This window comes from Heptranchias perlo, chromosome 25, assembly GCF_035084215.1.
Source record: "Heptranchias perlo isolate sHepPer1 chromosome 25, sHepPer1.hap1, whole genome shotgun sequence".
Taxonomy (NCBI): Eukaryota; Metazoa; Chordata; class Chondrichthyes; order Hexanchiformes; family Hexanchidae; genus Heptranchias; species Heptranchias perlo.
In genome coordinates, this window is record NC_090349.1 from 16,786,645 (window position 1) to 16,808,180 (window position 21,536).

At 40.2% G+C, this 21,536-nt stretch overlaps 1 protein-coding gene across 1 annotated transcript in view; it reads right to left on the bottom strand.

Annotated features, from left to right (window-relative positions):
• The window catches only part of nos1 (nitric oxide synthase 1 (neuronal)), a 67,692-nt gene that overhangs the window by 10,923 nt on the left and 35,233 nt on the right, over positions 1–21,536 (bottom strand). The window contains exons 11-21 of the mRNA XM_068005690.1: positions 20,954–21,128; positions 13,510–13,611; positions 13,228–13,422; positions 8,966–9,051; positions 7,332–7,476; positions 5,215–5,319; positions 2,817–2,875; positions 2,537–2,653; positions 1,829–2,003; positions 513–651; positions 349–427 (exon numbers count right to left, since the gene is read on the bottom strand). Of these exons, the coding sequence (XP_067861791.1) occupies positions 349–427; positions 513–651; positions 1,829–2,003; positions 2,537–2,653; positions 2,817–2,875; positions 5,215–5,319; positions 7,332–7,476; positions 8,966–9,051; positions 13,228–13,422; positions 13,510–13,611; positions 20,954–21,128 (1,377 nt within the window). The remainder of the gene's footprint in view (positions 1–348; positions 428–512; positions 652–1,828; positions 2,004–2,536; positions 2,654–2,816; positions 2,876–5,214; positions 5,320–7,331; positions 7,477–8,965; positions 9,052–13,227; positions 13,423–13,509; positions 13,612–20,953; positions 21,129–21,536) is intronic.

The following is a 21,536-nucleotide window of genomic DNA, read 5'->3' on the forward strand; positions in this document are numbered from 1 at the left end:
CTACACGGTGCTCAATATTTATCCCTCAACCAACATCGCTAAAACAGATCATCTGGTCATTATTTCATTGTGCGCAAATTGGCTGCTGAATTTCCTACATTACAACAATGACTACACTTCAAAAGTACTTCATTAGCTGAAAAGCGCTTTGGGACGACCTGAGGTCGTGAAAGGTGCTATATAAATGCAAGCCCTTTTTTCTTTTTGCAGTGGAAACTTTGTATCTAGGATAAGGTCCCTTACTCTCAGTGAGAACAACAAGGCAACAATTATTTAACGTGAAGTATGACAATCCCATGAGTTTTTCTTCTCTCTAAAGTTATATTAATGAAGCAAAAATTGTTCTACCTGGATTTTGGATTTTGCAAGTTGTGCCGAGATAACAGTCTTGCAGCATAAACTTTCTTTTTGTGAATGCTGTAGAGAGCTTTCCCAGAGAGAAAAATGCAAAATATTATTTACAATAATAAAAAAACATCAAAAATGCTCAAGTTATTTATAGTAACACGTACCTTCCGTGAGGTCTGGTGCCATAGCCTGGTAGGTCAGGCGGAATTTCGCCCTCTTCCAGCTGCGATCGTTGCTTATTAAAGAGTTGTTGGCTTTTTCGATGTTGACATCATCCCCCACACAGAATACATCGCACGCTGCCTAAATACAGTGCAGTTATATGTAAGTACACTAATATGTGTAATCGATTGGCTCACACTAACCCTAGGAACTGCTGATTAACTGGTGTTCTGGGGAGAAGGTTACTGGTTGCCGTTTGCTCCGATGCCATGTTTTAAGCTCTGGAATTCTCTCCCTAAACCTCTCCGCCTCCGCCTCTCTCTCCTCCTTTAAGACACTCCTTAAAACCTACCTCTTTAACCAAGCTTTTGGTCACCTGTCCTAATATCTCTTTATGTGGCTTGGTGTCAAATTTTTGTTTGATAACACTCCTGTGAAGCACCTTGAGATGTTAAAGGCACTATATAAATGCATGTTGTTGTTGTTTAGCTGGACATGGGGAGTTATGGCTGGCCTGACTTGGGAACTTAATTGGGATACCTCCTGGGTTTGTGACATCACTTCAGTACAACTGTAATTGTCTTTTTTTTACAAGTTATTTCATATTTTGACACAGCTTCACACCAGTGTTACTCTATAGCCAGATTTTAGGAAGTACATGAGTGTCTCTGAGTAACTTGCCTTCTGATTTTTCCCTTTCTCACTGTGGACAGCACTTAACACTTACTCTGCTCTTCGATGTGTTTTTTTGGCTAAAATTGGGAACTCCTGGGGAGGGAGCTGGGAGAATCGCAAATAGGATTCTCTACCCTATCACACACTCCCATCACTGGGTGCTGCAGTGCACCTCTGCCACTGCTGCACTTCCCATTCTTTTACCGTGCCTTCTTTGTCACTTCCTATACTTATTACTTTTGTATACTAAGTCTTTACTATGCTCTCATATTACTTTCAAATACTCTGTTATTACTTTTATATGCCCTGCTATTAATTTTGTACATTATGCTAACACTTTTCGATACTTTGCTAATACTTCTGTATGCTCTGTTAATACTTTAATCAATACTTTGACCAAAGTTCTGCAGCTTCATAAGTATCCCTGAAAAAGAAACAATGGGGATAATTTGGACTTTGGCTGATAGTGTAAAATGGGCAATATTAATTCAGCCGCCCGCTATACATCTTTCCATTGAAATCCAATATCGCCCAATTTACACTATCGCCCAAAGTCAAAATTACCCCCAATGAATCTGAGAGGAGGCCACAGCAGGCCCTGTTTAGTTTTAAAGTTACAAGAAAGTTCCTAAACATCATTAACCTTAAAGACTTTCTTAGCCCATGTCCTGAATGACTCCTCTTGCTCACAGAGTTCATCTCCCTCTCCCATCTTCATAATCCGTTCCCCTCCAAGTTCTTCGAGTAAAATGTCAACAGCTCGAGCAAAAGCACAGAAATGGGGATAGGCTCGAGAGCCAAGACCAAAGGCGGAAAATCTGCAAAACAGTGTATTCAAACTTAAAATTCATAGTGCATCATTGTCACTTTCTTTATATTTCTTACTTACAAAAATCACCACTACTTCAAACAAGAACCCCTTTAAACAGTTTGATGGGTTTTCTTCAGGGGGCTATTTTAAAAAATTACATTTGCAGCAGTTTTTAATAACCCAGGTTGACATCATAAGCTGTACTATAAAAATATTTTGGGGTTTCATTTTCTTTACGTTATTTCCAGTGCACTGATTAAAGCGTTTGCATTAAATTCCAGTCAATTGTTGACCATTTTATTTTAAATGAGCTAACAGCATAACAGGGTCACAGCATCCAGTATGTTAGTGGTGGTCACTTGTATTTGCCAGTAGCAGCAGCTTGTCTCCAGTGCCAGGGGATGAGCCATCTTTTAAGTTGGGCCTCTGCGCTACCAGAATCACCAGTGCTGCTTTGCTTATTTTGCAGGGTTGTAACATAAATGCATAACTTGAATGAGTCTTATGCTAGTTCAAAAATATTAATTAGAAAGCACTTGCCTAACATTAGCTAAGGGCCCAGTACTTTCAAAGTTATCTTTGTGTTCTGGTTCATCACTTGAAGATTTCCGGGCATCTGAGTATGAGGATACACTGTTAAAGCGTACCTTGTAGCTCCTGGAGAGAGAGGAGATGCAATGTATTTATTTTATTTGTTATAAAAACAAGCTCAGAAATGGCACAGTAGTTGTGTTTTCTGCTGATGGGTAATAGTTTGTTTCTGTTAACTTGGCATTCTATAAACGGTAATTATCAGCGATGGTGTTTCAATCTCACTCACTTCCTTTCTGCTGAATTTGAATTAGGGTGCCTCATTTCCATCAGGGCAGAACCAAATTTCTAGAAGAATGAGATGAGAAAGTTATACTTTCATTATGAATAACCATTCGTCAAACCTGCATTCATTTATAAGGACACAATGCATGCAGTTAATTGCGCCTCATCATATCACATGTACCCCATATCATTGTGAAGAAACTGATCCAGTGCTCTTCTCCTTTTCAAAACAAAAACAACTTTTCGTGAAGGCTGCGCTGCTTTAAGTACAAAGGTGTTTTGAACACTTTTTGTTTGATAACAAAAACTTTTCATATTCTTTCATGCCGAACACATGACAAGATAATAGAGTGCTGTTTGATTGTACAAACAGTATTTTTATTATTGAGAAGCCTAGGTGAAGGAGCAAGGTCCATAATGTGGAACACTTGAAGGAGAAATGCTCTGAGAATTGCTTTAAATGTGTCCTCAAAATGGAGTCAGTAGTCAGACTGAATGCTAGGAAAGGAAAGGGCTAATGCTAATTAAACCAAGAAGGCTTATACAAACAAAATATTCCTTGCCATTGATAGAAGATAAGTCATCAAGATCTCATGCCTGGGGACGGCTTGTGAAGAGGAATATAAAGGTGGCAAAATAATCCTGCCTTTTCAGGACCTGAGTACGACCCTTTGTGACCAAATACCATAGAAGCTCGGGCATAAATGTGCAGCCCGGCATGTCTAGATACCAGTACCTCACTGATTTGGAGGTCACCGGAGGCTCCAACATGGCCGTGTGAGGTGATTGACACCAAAGGGTTGAATTCTTCGAGCACGTGTCCCTCGGATTTGTCAATGGAATTGAGGAGGTTATTTGGAAATTAAGGCTATATATGATGGTGTTTTTGACACTAAAGTCCTCAGTCCTTAGCTATTTTGTTAGTCTTTGTTATTGAAGGTGTAGGAATTCTGTGTCTAGTATATGTAAAAGGATATCTCTGTAAAATCAGTAAGTGCATCTGCAACAGAGCGAGAGAAATGTGACAGAAGTTAAGATTGTACGACTATACCAGCCAGATAAAGGCAGATATAGCTGCACAAGTTACCTTGATATCAAGGAAGGTAAGATTTAAGGCAGCTAGACCAGATACAGCTACCAATGCAAAAGGTGAATTTACTGCGGAGCAGAGGATCCAGGAGAAACGGATGGCACCTCTACATATGGAGATTCATCATTCCGACGTCTCAGAGGCTAACGCCATCCTCCCAGAAGCAAGCAAGGGAACTGGATCATCCACACCAGCTCATAAGGACGAAGTTCTATACGTTCTGGAAACATTGCTAACTACAAGCATACAGATTTTAATCTATTCAATAGACTGGCTATCTAATCCTGTTAGTCAGCTATCTAAGGAGTCTAATTTTAGGCCCATAAAACAGGCACAACAATGTTCAATTTAGACCCCTATCAGTCAAGAAAGAGTGGTTTGGTTTAGTTTGAAAAGCCAGCAGATTTTGAGAGGAAAGGAAGATTGAGGGAGGTCAGTTCCACAGTTTTAAGGTCCTGGGAAAGGTTGGGAATCAGAACTCTGACCTTTAGAGAAAGCCATTCAATAAGGCACAACAATGAAATGTTATCCAGGATAATGGAGCTATGTATCTAATATTTAACTCAGAATTTGTAAAACGTTTTTGTAGTGACAGCAAGATTAGAAGCCTCAAAACATACAGGACCCTTTTTCTTCTTTATAGTTTCACATTAACAACAATTTGCACTGTCTTTATTATAAAAATAATACTTTTAATATGTACCAGTGCTTGATGGGTAAATAGTAGTATATTTCAGGAAAGAGGAATGAATCTGCACTCTAGGCAATGGAACAGCTATTCTCATTGTTCCTAAATTGGTGCATTTATGCAATGAAAGAGAAGGATGAGGGTTATTTTATGTGTTTTTGCAGGAAACCTCAATACAAATAAATCAGTACGTGAAGGGAGAAAATCTCCTCCTTTACTCTACTTATTCATCTATGTGGAAAATAGTTTCTTCACCACTAATGAGCAGCCCATCAGTAAAATCGACCACAGAGATTGCACCAGGGGTTTTACACCCACCTGCAGTAACATCCCATTGAGTTGAGCCAGTGCATAGTTACACTGCCAGACTCCAGGTCATTGAAAACCCACACAAAGGCATGACTCGTACGTTGGATATTGTGATATTTATTTCCGTATAAAATAAAAATAAAAAAGGTGTTATCTGGCACAAAGGCAGTATTGGCACAATTGGTTCTCAGACAGTACCGGCATTCAGGAAACTATGACCGTGATCAATGTGTATATTTTGAATTCTGATGATTTTAAATTTTGCTGGCTTGTCTTTTGGAAACACACAAGAGTAACCTTTATTTATTTTCATACTTCTCCATTCTCGGGTGGATCACCATTGCCAAAAGTGCTTGTAACTACCAACACCAATGCTTCGTGCTCTAGATGCACGATGTCATATTCATCCATGGACATCACCTACAGGAGAAATGGAATTTAGGCAGTCACAACAAACTTTAACTTCATCTTTTTTCGGATTAAACCATTTTAACTCAACATGACATATATAAATCTGTACCTTATTTATAGAATGCAATAGCCATTAACTGTCATTTGTCAAAAGTTGGAACTAATTAATAACACTGCCAATACTCATTGGCACCTCTTCTATTGTGCTTTAAATAAACAATTTGCAAATTAAATATATAGATAGCACATAGCAGTGGACATATGTTACAGACTCTTCATGAGAAAAGATCATCTGAGTCCAGTACGCAATGCATTACACACAACTTAAGAAATTCTAGAACATGCTGTGTGATGAGCATCACTGAGTAACAGCTTTCTGTAGCTAGTTTGTATCTCTATTTTCACAGAATCATAGAATCATACAGCACAGAAGGTGGCCATTCAGCCCATCATGCCTGTGCCGGATCGTTGAAAGAGCTATCCAATTAGCCTCACTTCCCTGCTCTTTCCCCGTAGCCCTGCAAATGTTTCCTTTTCAAGTATATATCCAATTTCCTTTTGAAAATTACTATTGAATCTGCTTCCACTGCCCTTTCAGGCAGTGCATTCCAGATTATAACAACTTGCCGCATAAAAAAATTTCTCCTCATCTCCCCTCTGGTTCTTTTGCCAATTACCATAAATCTATGTCCTTTGGTTACCGATCCTCCTGACAGTGAAAACAGTTTCTCTCTATTTACTCTATCAAAATCCTTCATAATTTTGAACACCTCTATTAAATCTCCCCTTAGCCCTCTCTGCTCTAAGGAGAAAAATCCCAGCTTCTTCAGTTTCTCCACATAACTGAAGTCCCTCATCCCTGGTACCATTCTAGTAAGTCTCTTCTGCACCCTCTCTAAGCCCAGTATGAGATGCATAATACAACTTAAAAATTCCTATAACACACAATCAAATTTTGAAATTATAGAATGTGCTGTGTGATGTGCATTACTGAGTAATAACTAGTTGTAGCTATTCTCAATTTTCACTGCAGTTAATTATCATATCCTTGGGCTACGGAATTCCCAGTAATCTTGCATTTATATCGCACACTTTGTGTTTCTGGGAAGTGGTTTCTGCTTCTTTACAATGCAGAAGTGCTAGTATAATTGCAGCCGCACCAGAACCATTTCAGCATTGAAGGGGTAGATTAACATTTCCGTGGCCCTGCTCTGGTCGAAGTATAACAGCATCTGGTGACGTTTTACATTAGGTTTAAAAGAGCCCTAGTAATACACTGTACCAGCTTTTAACTTGTAATGTGAATCAAGAGCCAACTGTCCCATGGGACCTTTTTTAACATTACAAATGTCACTGGCAATGAGATGTTGGTAAGCAGAGCCTGTGCACATATTCAAATGGGCAGCATTCACAGATCTCAGCTTTCTCCTAGGCAGAGAGTGGTGCAAGCAGGCCAATTAGAATTTGGTGCCCACTCGCACTGCTCAAAAACAAGTACTTTTCTCAAATGGTATTTGCATCACTAACACCTATGAAGTAAAGTTAAGCAAAGATATTAGGGTTTACGGAACCAAGGCGGGTAGATGGAGTTAAGACACAGATCAGCCATGATCTAACTGAATGGCAGAACAGGCTCAAGGGGCTGAATGGCCTACTTCTGTTCCTATGTTCCTAAACAGAGGTGTGTGTATATATTTCTCAATCCCATTACAATACAAGGGGAGATTTTCCTAGGTATGCGGCCGGGCTCACTGGATTGCTGAGAATAACTGAAAATTGGGCGGGTTGGAGCACAGGCCAGTAAGGGAATCCACCTGATTTTCCTTCCATTCATTTAAACGAAGTAAAATCGGGTGGGTTCCTTTGCGATTCAGCCAGCCCAATTTTCGATCTTTGCTGCACCCAGTGAACCCGAGCATACAGCCAAGAAAATCTCCCCTATGGTGCGAGGTACTCAATTATCTAACATAGCTTTGTGAAATAACTTAAAGGAGTGCTATTAAAACAAATTTGTTTCTCACCTTTGCATCAAAAGCATGCTTGAAAATTTCACATAATGTTTTTGCATAGACTCGGGACTTCCCAGTTTCTGTGGCATACAAGATGGTGGCTTTTACTCTTTTGGCCATTGCTTGTCCCATCAACTTTGCAGAAAATTTCACTGCCCTTTTCAAATGAAAATGACAGGGTATTAGGACTGGATGTCTTCATGGTGCAGATAATGACAGCATAATACGACAGGTCTTTTGGAGGAGTCTCCTCAGAAGCCTGTGCCCAACCATTTGCTTCAGCTATGGATTCTGGACTTGGACCCTGTAAAGTGCAGAACCTCCTGAATTCTGCTGTCTGTCTGTCTCAAGATGCCAGTTGGCATTGCTTATCTGTTTCCAGCTGTTGCTCTATGTGAAAGGGCAAGTCTGGTTTTATCTGTTCCAACAAATGGTGAGCCAGCAATGCCTGGCCCCAATGGTTTGTTTTTTCCAAAAGTGCTGTGGTTATTAGTGGTGCAAAATACGTTTAATGTAGTGCAGAGAAGGCATACTCAGTACATTAGAAGCAATATTTGATGAAACTTGAAACTTGTTTACAAAAATGATCATCGGTTATATTATATAGAAAGAATTATAACTTAATGGCAAGATAGTGATACTTTTTCATATCCCTATGCAAAGTATATAAACGTGCTACTAGAAGTCTTTAAATATGGTAATGCCACTGTTGTATTTTTGGTTCTTTTCTGCCCTTTTTGTTTTGGCTGTCACATCTTAGATCACACACATGGGTGAGTCCATCTCCCTATACCTTCAATTGAGTCTATTCAAGCCTTAAGATCTAGGTATCATTGGTCCATTCACTAATGGACCAATGATAGCGAAACAGAAAACCCTGTCTGGTAATTATTTTGAGCTATTGGACTTACCCTATAGGATCTCTCTCAATGTGTAATGAGTGAACAAGCCTTCAGACCTCATTTCAAGTTTAAAACCACTAACCAAATTTATTTAATAAAAGGCAAAGAAGCATATCATTGTTATATATTTACACCTAACTCCTTGAGTGGAAAAACAATAAAAGGGTCGGCAACAAAAAATACTAAGCTACCCTTTGTAAATAGCTTAAACAATACTTCTTCTTAAATTTCTCACCATTGCGGAAGTTAATGTAAAATATTTCTTGCATGTTTCAAACCAATTTCTTCTCTCTCTCTGAGAAGTTTCCTTGAACTGACTGCTTCCTTCTCAGATATTTTCCAATTCACTCTCCAATTCAAAAAGAACAGCTCTTTTTATATTCCAGGAAGGGTTACTGCGACTTCCTGGATTTTAAAAGGAACTGTCAGTCATACAGCATTATTTAAGTTTGAATTATTCCTCTCTTAAACCTATAACGAATTAAACTTGCAACATTGTGGTGATTTAACCTTGGACCAAGATACTGGCTGTAGCGAGTTCATTTTTAAACTGCTTATGACTAGATTTAAAGGAACAGCCACCAATCCAAATCTAGACCTTTTATTTTTGACACAATCACAAGTAGGTTGCATGTACTGAAATATATCTGTTAAATCTAACTAAAATATCAAGCAACATATTTTGACATTTCTTAAAGTATATTGCTCCTATAAACAATAGTGTGTTGAATATAATAAACTTACTTTGCTAGCTTTTTAAATCCAATGGCTCTCTTTTTGGTGGGAGTTCCATTGACTCCTTTCCACACATGAGCGCACCATGGATCTGACTGCATGAGAAAAAATCAATTAATACAGTTAACCTATGGACATGCAATGATGCAGAAGATATTTTTTGGCAGAAAGATGGAATTTTGATTCAGAGTTTATTTCACAGAACTAGAACTCACAAACAACAAGTTTTAAACTTTTGAGGAACATCCCAAATAGTTTTCACTCATACAGCATAACAAATCTGCTGGCATCACTCATAGGTACCTTATAGTCCAGGAGTTTTCAATCAGGTCACTGTGGAAAGGCTGCCTTTGAGGGGATCCTCAAGGTGACATTATACATTGTATGTAACAACACTTTAAGCAGCACTTTTTGCTCTATTGCTAGATCCTTGTCCATTACCATTGAAGTGAATTTGCTGCATCTTACCTGCATTGTGATCAGTTGGACAGTAGTTGAAAAATTGTCACTCCCTCACCAAAGAAAGAACTTGCCAAAGCATATTGAACTCACACCATTAATGCAGTAAAAGCTAACTACATGCAAAATGACAGAAAAAGTAAAATCCTGTTTAGCAAATGGGAATATGGGATACTGGGGTTGCATGACGATACCAAACCTACTCAAAACTTCACCAGAACATGTTTGGTGTTACTGCAGTATCATCTGGAGTGTGATTTGCTTTAGTTAATAATTTGCAACAAACATAGGTTTTGGTAAAGCACTATCAATACTTTCAATAATTTTATCTGCAGGTGTGTGTTAATAATATAAACCTTACTTACCACAGAAGGTAGGGGGCCTTGTGGACAGTTTGTGCATAAATTAAAGCGCTAAGAGCATTGAATGGAGCCAAAATACAGGTATCCTCATGTGGATTAAATAAATAATTAAAAATTTATTACTGTTTTATTAGACATCAAAAGGATAGGTGGCCAGAACTGCTTCTCAGGGGAATACAGTTGGCTGCAAGTTGAGAGGGTAACTAAGGGCAACATATCTTCAGGAAAACCAAGTTTAAAGAAACACAAATGTTTAAGAATTGCTGCCTTACCTCTTATGTCACATTTTATGCTTTCTCGCTCTTGTACATAAAGGAATTTTTAATCTAAGATTAACTTACTACTTACTTTCACATTGTTTCTTGTTTCAGATTTTGCTTCTCTGCATTTTTCTTCTCATCTGTTTGTGGCTTTTTTCCCTCTTCTGGTAACTCTGATTCTCTACTTTCTTTTATTTCTTTCTGCTGCTTCTCTCTTCTTTCCTCATCTATTTCATTTTTGCTTCTCTTAGTCCCTCCTCCATTCCATAACCTCTACTTTCCTTCATTCTCCAAGTCCCCGTAGCCTTGGTCCCTGAGATAACTACATTTGCTGAGAGTTTCTTCTTCATGCTTACCTTTCATCCATTGCCTTCCATCCACGTCTCCCTCCATGCCTGTTTATATTATCCACCACTTTTAAAATTTAAACTGTTTTGATGTTCCTCTTCAAACCAATCTTCCTTCCTATATTTGTCCTTCTGGATTGTGTCGGAGGTGAACATGGAAGGAGATGAGCAGGAAAATGCACTGGAACACCATTCAGATTATGTTTTGTTTCATTTTCCTTCTGAACATTATATTGGGGTCAAAACCTTGTGAAATGTCTTACAACACAGGTAGTACAGTAACTGACGCCCTGATTTTTCTTCAACGGAATTACTGATTGCATAGTGTTAAAAGACAAATCAGCCTCAGTGGGTAGTACTCTCGCCTCTGTGTCAGAAGTTTGTGGGTTCAAATCCCACTCCAGAGATTTGAGCGCATGTGGTATTGAGAGAGAGCTGCGCTGTTGGAGGTGCCATCTTTTGGATGAGACATTAAACCGTCTTTTTAAATATCTTGTTAAACGTTAAGTGTCGGCCCTCAGGTGGACATATAAGATCCAAAGACACTACTTGAAGAAGAGCATGGGAGTTCTCCCTGGTGTCCTGGCCAATATTTATTCCTTAACCAACATCACTAAAACAGATTATCTGGTCATTATCTCATTGCTGTTTGTGGGACCTTGCTGTGCACAAATTGGCTGCCACATTTTCTACATTACAACAGTGACTACACTTCAGAAAGTACTTCATTGGCTGTGAAGCGCTTTTGGGACATCTGAGGTCATGAAAGGTGCTATATAAATGCAAGTCTTTCTTTCAGGTACATGACAGCCACACTTTAAAACCCGTTACGTAATTCCATGGCTTTGTCCCTTAAAACATTTAATTTAATTCAAAACTATTTTAGTACTCATGGGAACTGTAACCTGATACAGATAATTGAGCACCTTCACATACATTTGCCAGATATGTGAAAACAAAGTACTGAAATAAATATTTGGATAGAGTTGTTATGGAAGAGAAAGTTAATCTTTGATGTGGTGGGATAAGGATGATTAATCTGTTTTTTTGCTTCTCCCAGCAGATTACATGGCTGCAGGGTTGTGGGGGAGGGGGATGCGGGGAAGAAAGGAAGTGTTTAGTCATGACGCTCCAACCAACATGGAGTGGGGCAGGCTTGATGGTCCAGCTGGCCTTTTCCTGCCCATCAATTTTGTATGTTCGTGTGTTCATAATAGAAAGGCAATAGATAAGGATAATATACTAATTCAATTCAACAATAAGAAGGATGCTCCCAGTTTTTCCCAAATCTTCCATTATTTAGTAGCTCATAAGTAGGAACCACAATTGGCCAAATTAAAAAGGCAAAATGTAGCATTATTTTTTTTGCAAAATATTCAAGGAATTGCTCCTTTATTATTAAATAGAGACCTTCTTGTTTTCATTAGATTTCTGAGCAGAAGTCTCCACAGCATATGCTGTAGTAGCTTGTGTTACATGTTGCATGAGAAAGCCATCACTGACTGCCTCAATGAAATTGTTTGCATTCTCATCCCTCCAATCAAGTAATCCCTGATCTATCCATCCGACCATTGGGATGTGAAGACCCCCATGATTAGTGTATTGCCCACAGCTTTCCATATTTGCCTAAGCAGCTTCCTGTCCACCTGCACACTGGGCTAATGATCTACAGCAGTTGCCAAGTGATAATTTGCCAACCTTATTACTCACATTGTTTCATCACGTTGTGCAAAGACTAGTCCAGGATAAGGTTGTATAATGATTTCATGCTATCATTTTCCATGTTAGATTATATCCTGGAGTTCTGGGGTTTTCCCAGTGCCCTCAACCAACACCACCAAAATAGATTAACTGGTCATTTAACATATCACTGTTTGTGGGACCTTACCATGCGTTATGGTCATTATATTTACTTACAAAACAACATTTTAAAAAAAGTACTTCATTGGCACTTAGGGACATCCTGGGGACATGAAAGATGCAATGTAAAATACTTTTTTTCTTACATTTCCCCATTTAAAAAGAAAATATAACCAATAAATTAGTAACAATTTTAAAAGAAAAATCACTCTTCTAATTTGTGCAACCTGCCTTGGATGAAGTCTCCTGGAACAGAACACAAACCGTTGCTGTTAACTGATTTATGCTATTGCGAACCCCTCAAACCATTTAAATTCAATGGTACAAATTATTGAAGTACATTGTAGCATGCAGCTCTTTTAACTTCAATGCAGTGTATAAAATTACAAAATGTGACTATCTAGAGGACAGAGCCTCTAAGCAATAGTTAACTGTAAACTAGCACAACAGCTTCACCACCATGAACTCTACCCATCATTCTTGTCCTCCTAATGTATCAATCCTCTGTTTTTTCTGTGATCTAACAAGGGCAACTGAAAATCTTCTAAGTTCTACCCACTGTGGTTGGTACTTTCAAGTCCAATACGTTCTTACTAGTTCCCCATACTTAAATAGAACTTATCCCTTGAATTACATCTCCATAACTTAATGCCAAAAGTCTCCTCAATGCCGTTCCACTAGATTTGCATCACTTACCTTGAGAATTGAGGACAAAGGGCAGCTGCATTTAGTAAAGAATGTAGTTGTCCTTCAACATTTGGAGCTTATCTATCTCAACATTGCTAAAATGACTCCCTTTTGGCTTCTATATCTTATGGATATGTAGAAGTAATGAGTTGATCTTAAATAGTATGTATTCTAAAATATAAAATGTCAATAATTATTGATAAAAAGCTAGGCAAACAAAAAGTGAGCTTAGTCAATTGTTTAGAAGCTGAGCGAAAAATGACAGGTAAATGGCTAAATTGTTCTCAATGGCTTACCTGATATTCAAATGATGGACTTAGCTGATAGTTTAACATCTCTTGATGGTACACGGGTGTGATGCTTCCTGACATTGGAGGAACAAGCCACACCCAGTCTGCAGGACATCCTCCTCGACATCTATATTCATTTTCCATGTGTTTCATGAAGGACTCCGTAGCAGAATGATGATCCACAATTGTCACTTTATCAGACTAAATAGGGAAAAAATATTTTCAGTGAGCAAATAATCTGTGTGCTTATTGAGAAAAATTGGTCTTTATATTGAAGCTTGTACTTACCTGAAAGCTGTACAGGACAGCAATATTTATTTCAACTAATGCTTGATCTTTCCAAAGGGAAGATGTTTTTCTGGTGTCAAGTCCCATTTGTTTTGCTACATTCTGTAAGAAGATCACATGCAAATGCTTTAGCAATAATAACATCTATAAAATAACCCCTTCCTGTTTACATCCAATTAAACACTAGAAACACTTTTACAATATTTTAATGTGTATTACATAAGTCCAAATAAAATACCTTCAGAGTGACCCCAAACAATACATAAATTGTTATCGCTATCTTTGGCTCATCTGAGAAATAGGATGGGCCAACAAGATGATGCATCCACTATGTACCACTATTATTTTGTTCAGACCTTTTAGAGAATTCATCTTTCCACAGAATGAGACTAAGCTTGTTTGATGGTGTTTCAGATTAATTCAATTCCCAGTTGAGTGTAACCCATTTAACCCCAGCAAGTAAACATAAGTGCTTTGATTTATTGTGTTGTTAACACAAACTGACTATAGTTCTGCATTCTATAGATGGTTAAAATAGCAAGTTAGCCTATAAAGCACTAGTCCAACCCAACCTTGAGTAAAGTGCACAGTTCTGAGCACCGTACCACAGTGGGGACATCCTGGCCTTGGAGGGAGGATAAAGAAGGGCAACCTCTTCTCCTACCTCTTGAGATTTTAGTATTCTATGTGAGCCAGATGTGGGAGTGATAAATGGAGTTGGGCACCTGAACTATGAGGAAAGACTAAGGTACTAGAAACGTTTACATTAGGAAAAAGGCAGCTTAACGTAACCTTATTGAGGTATTTAAGGTCTTTAAGGGAATGGACGTTCAATATTAACACACGTTCTAGGACAGGGGAACATAGATTCAGATTTCGGCCAAAAAAGTAATATACAGTTAAAATATAGGAGTCTAGCCTGCTGCAAGTGCATCTCAGAAATACAGACAGACACTCCACATGATTTTCCATGCATTAAAATGCATGGACAAAAAATTGTGCAGGGTATGGGTACAAATTCCCAATATGTGCACCTTGGCAGGCAAAGCTCCACACCAGAAATATGATTTTATGCAGGCCTTTGACTGTATGGTGAGAAGGGATATGGCACCACAAGCACTCAAGCAGAAAATTTATGTTTGTGGGTCAACAGATAATACACCAGCTGGTTCGCATAAATTCCAGAAATACCAACTGTCAGTGCTTTAAGCTGACAGATAACATTCCAACTCATGTGTCAACTTGTTGGATTTTTATAAGAACAATCAGCTCTCTCAAGCTGGATTGAAGGTTATCTGTATTGACCTATCATATCAGTTGAAAGATGGAACCGTAGGCTGTCAGACCCAATCAGATCTGAATGATGGAACTGGAGCCTGTCAGAACCAATTAGTGGCTTTCTCCCACTATTGATTGCTCACAAACTTGAGGAAGAAAAGTTTTAAGATGTGCTGAAGTTTTCTGAGAGTTGCAGTTACAGGTGTGTTTATCCAGTGTTTATCCCAAAATAATTTGTATATAATAAATCAGCTGTTTAAATGCAGTCTTTAAAAGTATTTTATTTTCTAAAATATGAGGGCATATTCTGGTGTGAGTGAATTAACCTGCTTTATTTCAGAATTGCTGTCACTGCATTTGCAGAATTACTAGTGTTTAGTAATAAAATAGGGAGCAAAGTGATGAGTTTTACTTAATTTTAAAAATTATACTGAAATTCCCCTATTTAGGATCTTACTATGATGTACTACTGCAATGTATGATGTGAACCAATGACCTATTTGTGGGTGACTTGTAGTGTTCAGTCATGTTCCTTGACTTTGAAAGTGATTTTCAATTTGTTTACGCACTGGTAGTGGCAATCCCTTTGTTACTGAACAGTAACTGGGCAGAGAGCCTACGCCATTGCATTAGAGTGGTTAACATCCATGGGGAAACGTGAGGAGTTACATTAATAATTAGTAAGAGTATAGTAGATTGCAAAGCCCAGACTGGAGGTAATCAGTTTATCTTTTTATTTATTTGTTCTCAGGATCTGGGCAATGCTGGCAAGGGCATATTTACTGCTCCTCCCTACTTGGGTGGCTACTAGTGGAAGGCCAGAGACTGTCTACTCTGTGATGAGTGGCTTACCTCATGGGCCTTCAAAGATGCTTCACCATCTATAATGCTCAAATAAGGAGTGTGATTGAATACATGCCTGAATGGGTATAGCTGCAACAACACTCAAGGATCTTGATACCGTCCAGGACAAAGCAATTTGCTTAATCGCTGCTCCTGCCATTGGGCTCAATATCTATCCCCTCCACCACCAGCAGACTGTGGTTGCAGTACGTACTATCTATAGGATGAATTGCAACAACTTGCTAAGGTTATTTCAAAAACACCTCCCTCCCCTGTGATTTCTACCACAAGAGCACCAATGTTATGAGACTACTATCAGCTCCAAGTTCCTCTCCAAGTCACATGCCATCGTGACTTGAACATATATCACTGTTCCTTCATTGTTGTTGGGAAAATATCTTGGCATTCCCTACCTAAGAATATTGTGAGAGCACCATTGCCATAAGGACTGCAGAAGTTCAAGAAGACAGCCCACAACAGCCTTTTGAAGACAACTAAAGGATGGGCAATAAATATGGTTGTGAGAAAGGAATCCAGTATCTTTATCTAGCATGCTTTGGGAAAACAGGCTAACAAGGGCAGCTTGAAATCATGGGGTTGTTTAAGACTGAACACTGCTAAGCACAGCAGTTTGAAAGCTGCCACAGAGCAACTGGCTGTCTGGTGTGTTATCAGCTTCAAGGTCTGAAACATCTTGTGATGAAACAACCTTGTGGTTGTACACATTCATTGTCTGGTGGGTGAGATCACGGAATGTCCAAGGTAATACTAAGAATGATAGTGTCGCGCAGGCGCATTAAAGAGGATGAAGTGGGTAGGGTAGTGTGCAAAACATTGACATAAAAACAATATAAGGACAGCCAGAGACCCCAGTTAGTCCAAATTCTCAAGACAATTCGTGATGTCGGTGCTGATAGGGGGCCAGGGCACAGCTATTGAGGATATGCTGTTTAAAACCTATATATGTTCTGATTGTTGCTTGTAATTTAAAAGTAGCATCTTATGTTAGTAATTGTAATTGTTAGTAGTATTTTATGTTAAGCATTGCTTATAGTTCGTAGTAGCATTTATGTTTAAGTAGGTCAAAAAAACTATCTCTATCGAGTACACTGGCCCAAATTATTTTATTTAATTGATACCGAGTGGACAAGTAAGATTTAAACAACTTTTACAGTGACCGGAATTGCTCACATCCCAAGAACATTTTTTTTTAAAACTCTTTACACCCATTGTTCTGGAAAGTCCTTTGATGCTTGTCCATATGTGAAAAGAGGGGAGATAAAAAGAGAGAGGCTTTATACATTAGAAAAGCTGCAAGCTTTTTATCAGAGAACTGTGAAAACTTTAGGCAGGCTCAGAAAGTCAAAGATTCTGGAGGAATAGTTAGCAGACATCATGGGCTCGATTTTCGGACCTCCAAGCCGGCTGGTTCATGGCGGGGGGGCTCCGAAAATCAGGGATTCCCGGGGCGGGTCCGGAGCCCGGCTCCAACCCGCCCACTTCTGGGTTCCCCAGTGACGCACTTAGATGCGCGCGCAGCCCCCGCATGCGGGACTCCCGCCAGCAATGGGATGCCACTTAAAATAATTAAGTGGATACTTCAGGTCATTAGCAGACCTGATTGACATGATAATTTAGGAGGGGTGGGATTTTCAACTCAACTGAGACTGTTTCCCGTACTGGGGGAAACACTCCCTGTTGAAATGGACGTGTTGCAGCCACCAGCCAGTGGCAGCTGCAAAGGTCCATTTGTCAGGTTGGGGGGGGGGAACCCTCAGTCATTGCAGGAGGCCACTCTGTCACTTTGGACAAAGTTTGGCCTCCACCACCCTCCTCCTAACAATAAAATTCACAAACTTGGAACCTCAACCCCGGTGTGCAGACACATTTACCTACCTTGCGGACCCCCTCAAACGTACATCTTGCGGATGGGGGTCGCCATAGCTGTGATCATGACCTCATCGGAGAACGAACAACATCACCAGCCTCGCCGGCACGCCATCCACCTCTGACATGTGGAGCTCCACAACACAGTGCTGTGACACATCCACCTGCACAGCAGGAGGAAGGGCAACCACAGAGAGAGATGCATCGCAGAAGGCACTACCCTCGCCACACGGTCTACAGACCGAGGCTCAGCTTCTTGGACCTCTCTGAGCAGCAGTGCACATGGAGGCTCAGAGTCACTCGACATGTAGTCATGGACATCTGCAGCCTCCTTCATGCCAAGCTGCTCCCGGCTGGCCCGAGCACCAGCTTCTTACCTGTCGCGTCAAAGTCACCACTGCCCTCAACAACTTCTCCTCCGCATCCTTCCAGGGTGCCACCAGGGATATCCCCGACATCTCTCAGTCGACTGCACAAAAGAGCCCTGCAAATACACTTACACCCACTCTGCAGTGACACAATGGGTGGCATCAGTTGTGGGTCTTCATAGTGATCCTCAGGAAAGGGCATTATTGCAAAAACCAGACAAGATTTGCAAAGACGTGGCAGTAGTGGTGACAATATAATATGTAATGTGAGTTGATCAGAAATCAAATATAAGTAAAAACCATGACAAACCCTCAGACACCCTTGTGCATCCCCTTCATGCTCACGACACGTTTGCCTTACTCTTCCTACTGTACACATGTGATGCATGCCCTGTGGCTGCAGCACAGGTAGTGGCAGGTTGAGTGAGGCTGACCGTGAAAGAGATGCATGAGAGGGTGAGTATGAGATAGAGCCATGTGTTTGTATGAGGATTGGGTTGAGTGGTAGTGGTGGGATGAGTACTGGCGAGGTGAGTAAGTGCAGGTAAGAGGAGGATGAGCTTTGAGTGGGTGTGAGGAGTGATGTGATAGAGTAGTGTTGGCAGTGCAGAAGGAGATGTGGGGTGGGGGCGGTGATGTGGCAGACGGAGTGTAGGGGAATGAGTAAGTTTACTCACTTCGGTTGACCTGCTTAGGTCATTGAAGCACCTCCTGCACTGTATGCAGGTGCGCGATATGTAGGTGGTGCTGGTGACCTCCTCTGCCACCTCGAGCCAGGCCTCTGTGGTGGCAGAGGCAGGCCACTTCCTCCCGTCCGCTGGGAAGAAGATCTCTGTCCTCCTCCTCCTCCTCACCCCATCCAGTAAGACCTGGAGTGAGGCATCATTAAACCTGGGAGCAGCGTATCCCCTGGGCTGCTCCATGCTGTAATTTTGCCTATTTTCTGCAGCATCAGTCAGTGGAGGACTGCCCCTTTAAATAGGGCTCCTCCAGCTGACAGCCTATGATGCGGCTGCACAGTCCGCCCGCTGCGCAGCTTTCCAGCGCGAAACCCGGAAGCCAAAGTAAGTACCTTCAATCAGGCTGCGATCGCGTGCGGAACACCTCAAATTCACTGGGCGCGTCGACCCCCCGCTGCCAACCCGCCTCCGTCCTAAAATCGAGCCCCTTGTTTAAGTCTAGAAAGATGACTCACTGATGCAAGGAAGCATAAAATGCATTTTATTTTGTATCATTATGTGGAAATACGTTGTACTGATTGAACCAAGAGAATTTGATAATCGCTTTTGCTCTGTATGTTCACTCACTGGGAAAGAAAATAGTTTAATGATCTGTAATAAGTCTTGCCTCGCCAAGTGTTCAGTTGGTCTACCTTCAGAGAGATTGAAGAAGTACACATGCAAAAGACATAACTATTTGCTCAAGGTTACAGAGGTTATTATTGTTACACCCCTATTGCACAAGTAGATATACGGCAGTGTGAGGCAACTCCCAGAAAAGTAAGATGCTCTGACCATTTATGGGAATGACTGACATCACTGAACATGAGAAAGTATCTATGGCAGACTAGTATTTGTAAGAACATGCCATAACATTTATATTCAGGGCTGTTTTTGGACTGTAGCTTTTACTATTTTTCTAAGTAGCACATATGAAGTTAAAGTTATACTGGGTCTGCATCATTTGAAAATCATTGCATGATCCTGCATACAGAAGCATGGTTACTCTGTGCCATTTGATTCCTGAATGTGCACACTAGTGCTATGAGATTTGGAGTAAGCTAGCCTGCCCAACATCTGGAAAGAGTATAGATTGGCCAGTACAGTGCATTACATTGAATAAAGTCACCCTCAGGAGTCACAACTCATGGGTAGAATATGGGGCATTGGAATGGGTGCAGTATGGAACCAAGTTGAGGTTAATGCTTCAATTACAGGACACAATGGGATTTCAACAAGTGAACCCGTTAAACCTATATCGTTGACTGATTCTAAATAAGCATGATATCCAAAAGGAATGAATGAATCTCTGGTTTCTGGATCCAATTAAATGGTGGAGTGATAAACATGTAATTAACCATCCTAGAGTAAATGAAAGACTTGGCCTAAGAGGTTTAAATGATTAAATAGTCTTGAATCAAAATGAAATGTCCTTTCATATTTAGAATTGTAACCCGCTATAAATAATGTTATAAAGTGCAATGTTAACATCAACTACATTTTATAGGCTGGTGTGTGCAAAACCATGGCAGCAATGGTGAGACTTGCAAATTGTGACTCAATAGTTGTTACATTTATGTGGAAGATTAAAGGGATAAATCAACAATATCTAGATCTTCAAAGACAGACTTGGCTTTAAGTGCTGCACTGGTGAGTGACCTCTCTCAAATAATTGCGGACTACTGTTTTCATCCAGTGCACCTGATATATTAAAGGGAATAAAAATCTACTTTTTAATTCAGTGGAAACAATTGTGATGTAGGAAAAGAAGGAAATTTAAATGAGCAGAGGTACATAGTACATAGTAGCACTCTCACCCCTGAGTCAGAAGGTCATGGGTTCAAGTCCTACGCTAGAGGCTAATGCAAAATCTAGGTTGACACCTTATTGCAGTACTGAGGGAGTGCTGCATTGTTGGAGGTGTTGCCTTTTGGATGAGACGTGAAACTGAGACCCCGCCTGCTCTTTCAGGTGGATGTGAAAGATCCCATGGCACTATTTCAAAGAAGAGCAGAGTTCTATCTGGCCAATATTTATCCCTCAACCAACATCACTAAAATGGATTACCTGGTCATTATCATGTTGCTGCTTGTATGACCTTGCTGTGTGCAAATTGGCTACTGCATTTTCCACATTACAACAGTGACTGCACTTCAAAAGTACTTAATTGGCTGCAAAGCACTTTGGGACCTCCTGAGGTCATGAACAGTGCTGTATAAATGCAAGTCTTTCTTTCTTCTTTTATCTGTTGTTGCATATCTCATAAAAAAAGTCATTATATTTGTTGTGGTAAATGTAAAGATCAATAGAAATATTTCTATTTTGTTCTAAAGAGGAAATAGACGTTACCTCTAATACATAGTACCGGGAGGCATCGCAGAAGTCTCGAACTCCGATTTCTGTTCCCATGTACCACCCACTGAAAGGACAAGCTGTAAACTCAAGGCCTCCGATATCTAGAAGCATGTTTGAAACAGCTGGCAGGCCATACCATTTCAAGTTCAGATCTTTAAACCATTCAAACCTAAAGGATGTTACGAAGGTTACAGAAATGCAAATAACACTGTAAGATACAAGACTCCACCTTTCTAACCGTTGCATTACAATCTTAGATTTGTTTTTTATTTGTGTAAATATCCCCCTCTTTTGTATTTTACATCCCTTTTCTTCATCCACTGTCTTGATGCCTGGACCAAGGGACAGGCATGAAGCTTGCTCTCAGGCAGCTAGTAATGCCCCTTGTAGTTAGCTGCTAGGAGTCACCGGAGGCTACTGACTCTCCCCTTCACATTTCCCTCCCGCTAGCTGGGAGGCACAGCAAACAATGCCACATTTTATGCCCTGCTCCACGTGGCAACTGTACCTTATTTAGGTTTCCACCTAGTAACAGCAAGCTTAAGATGGAAATGTGAAAAAAAAACACTGCAGTCCA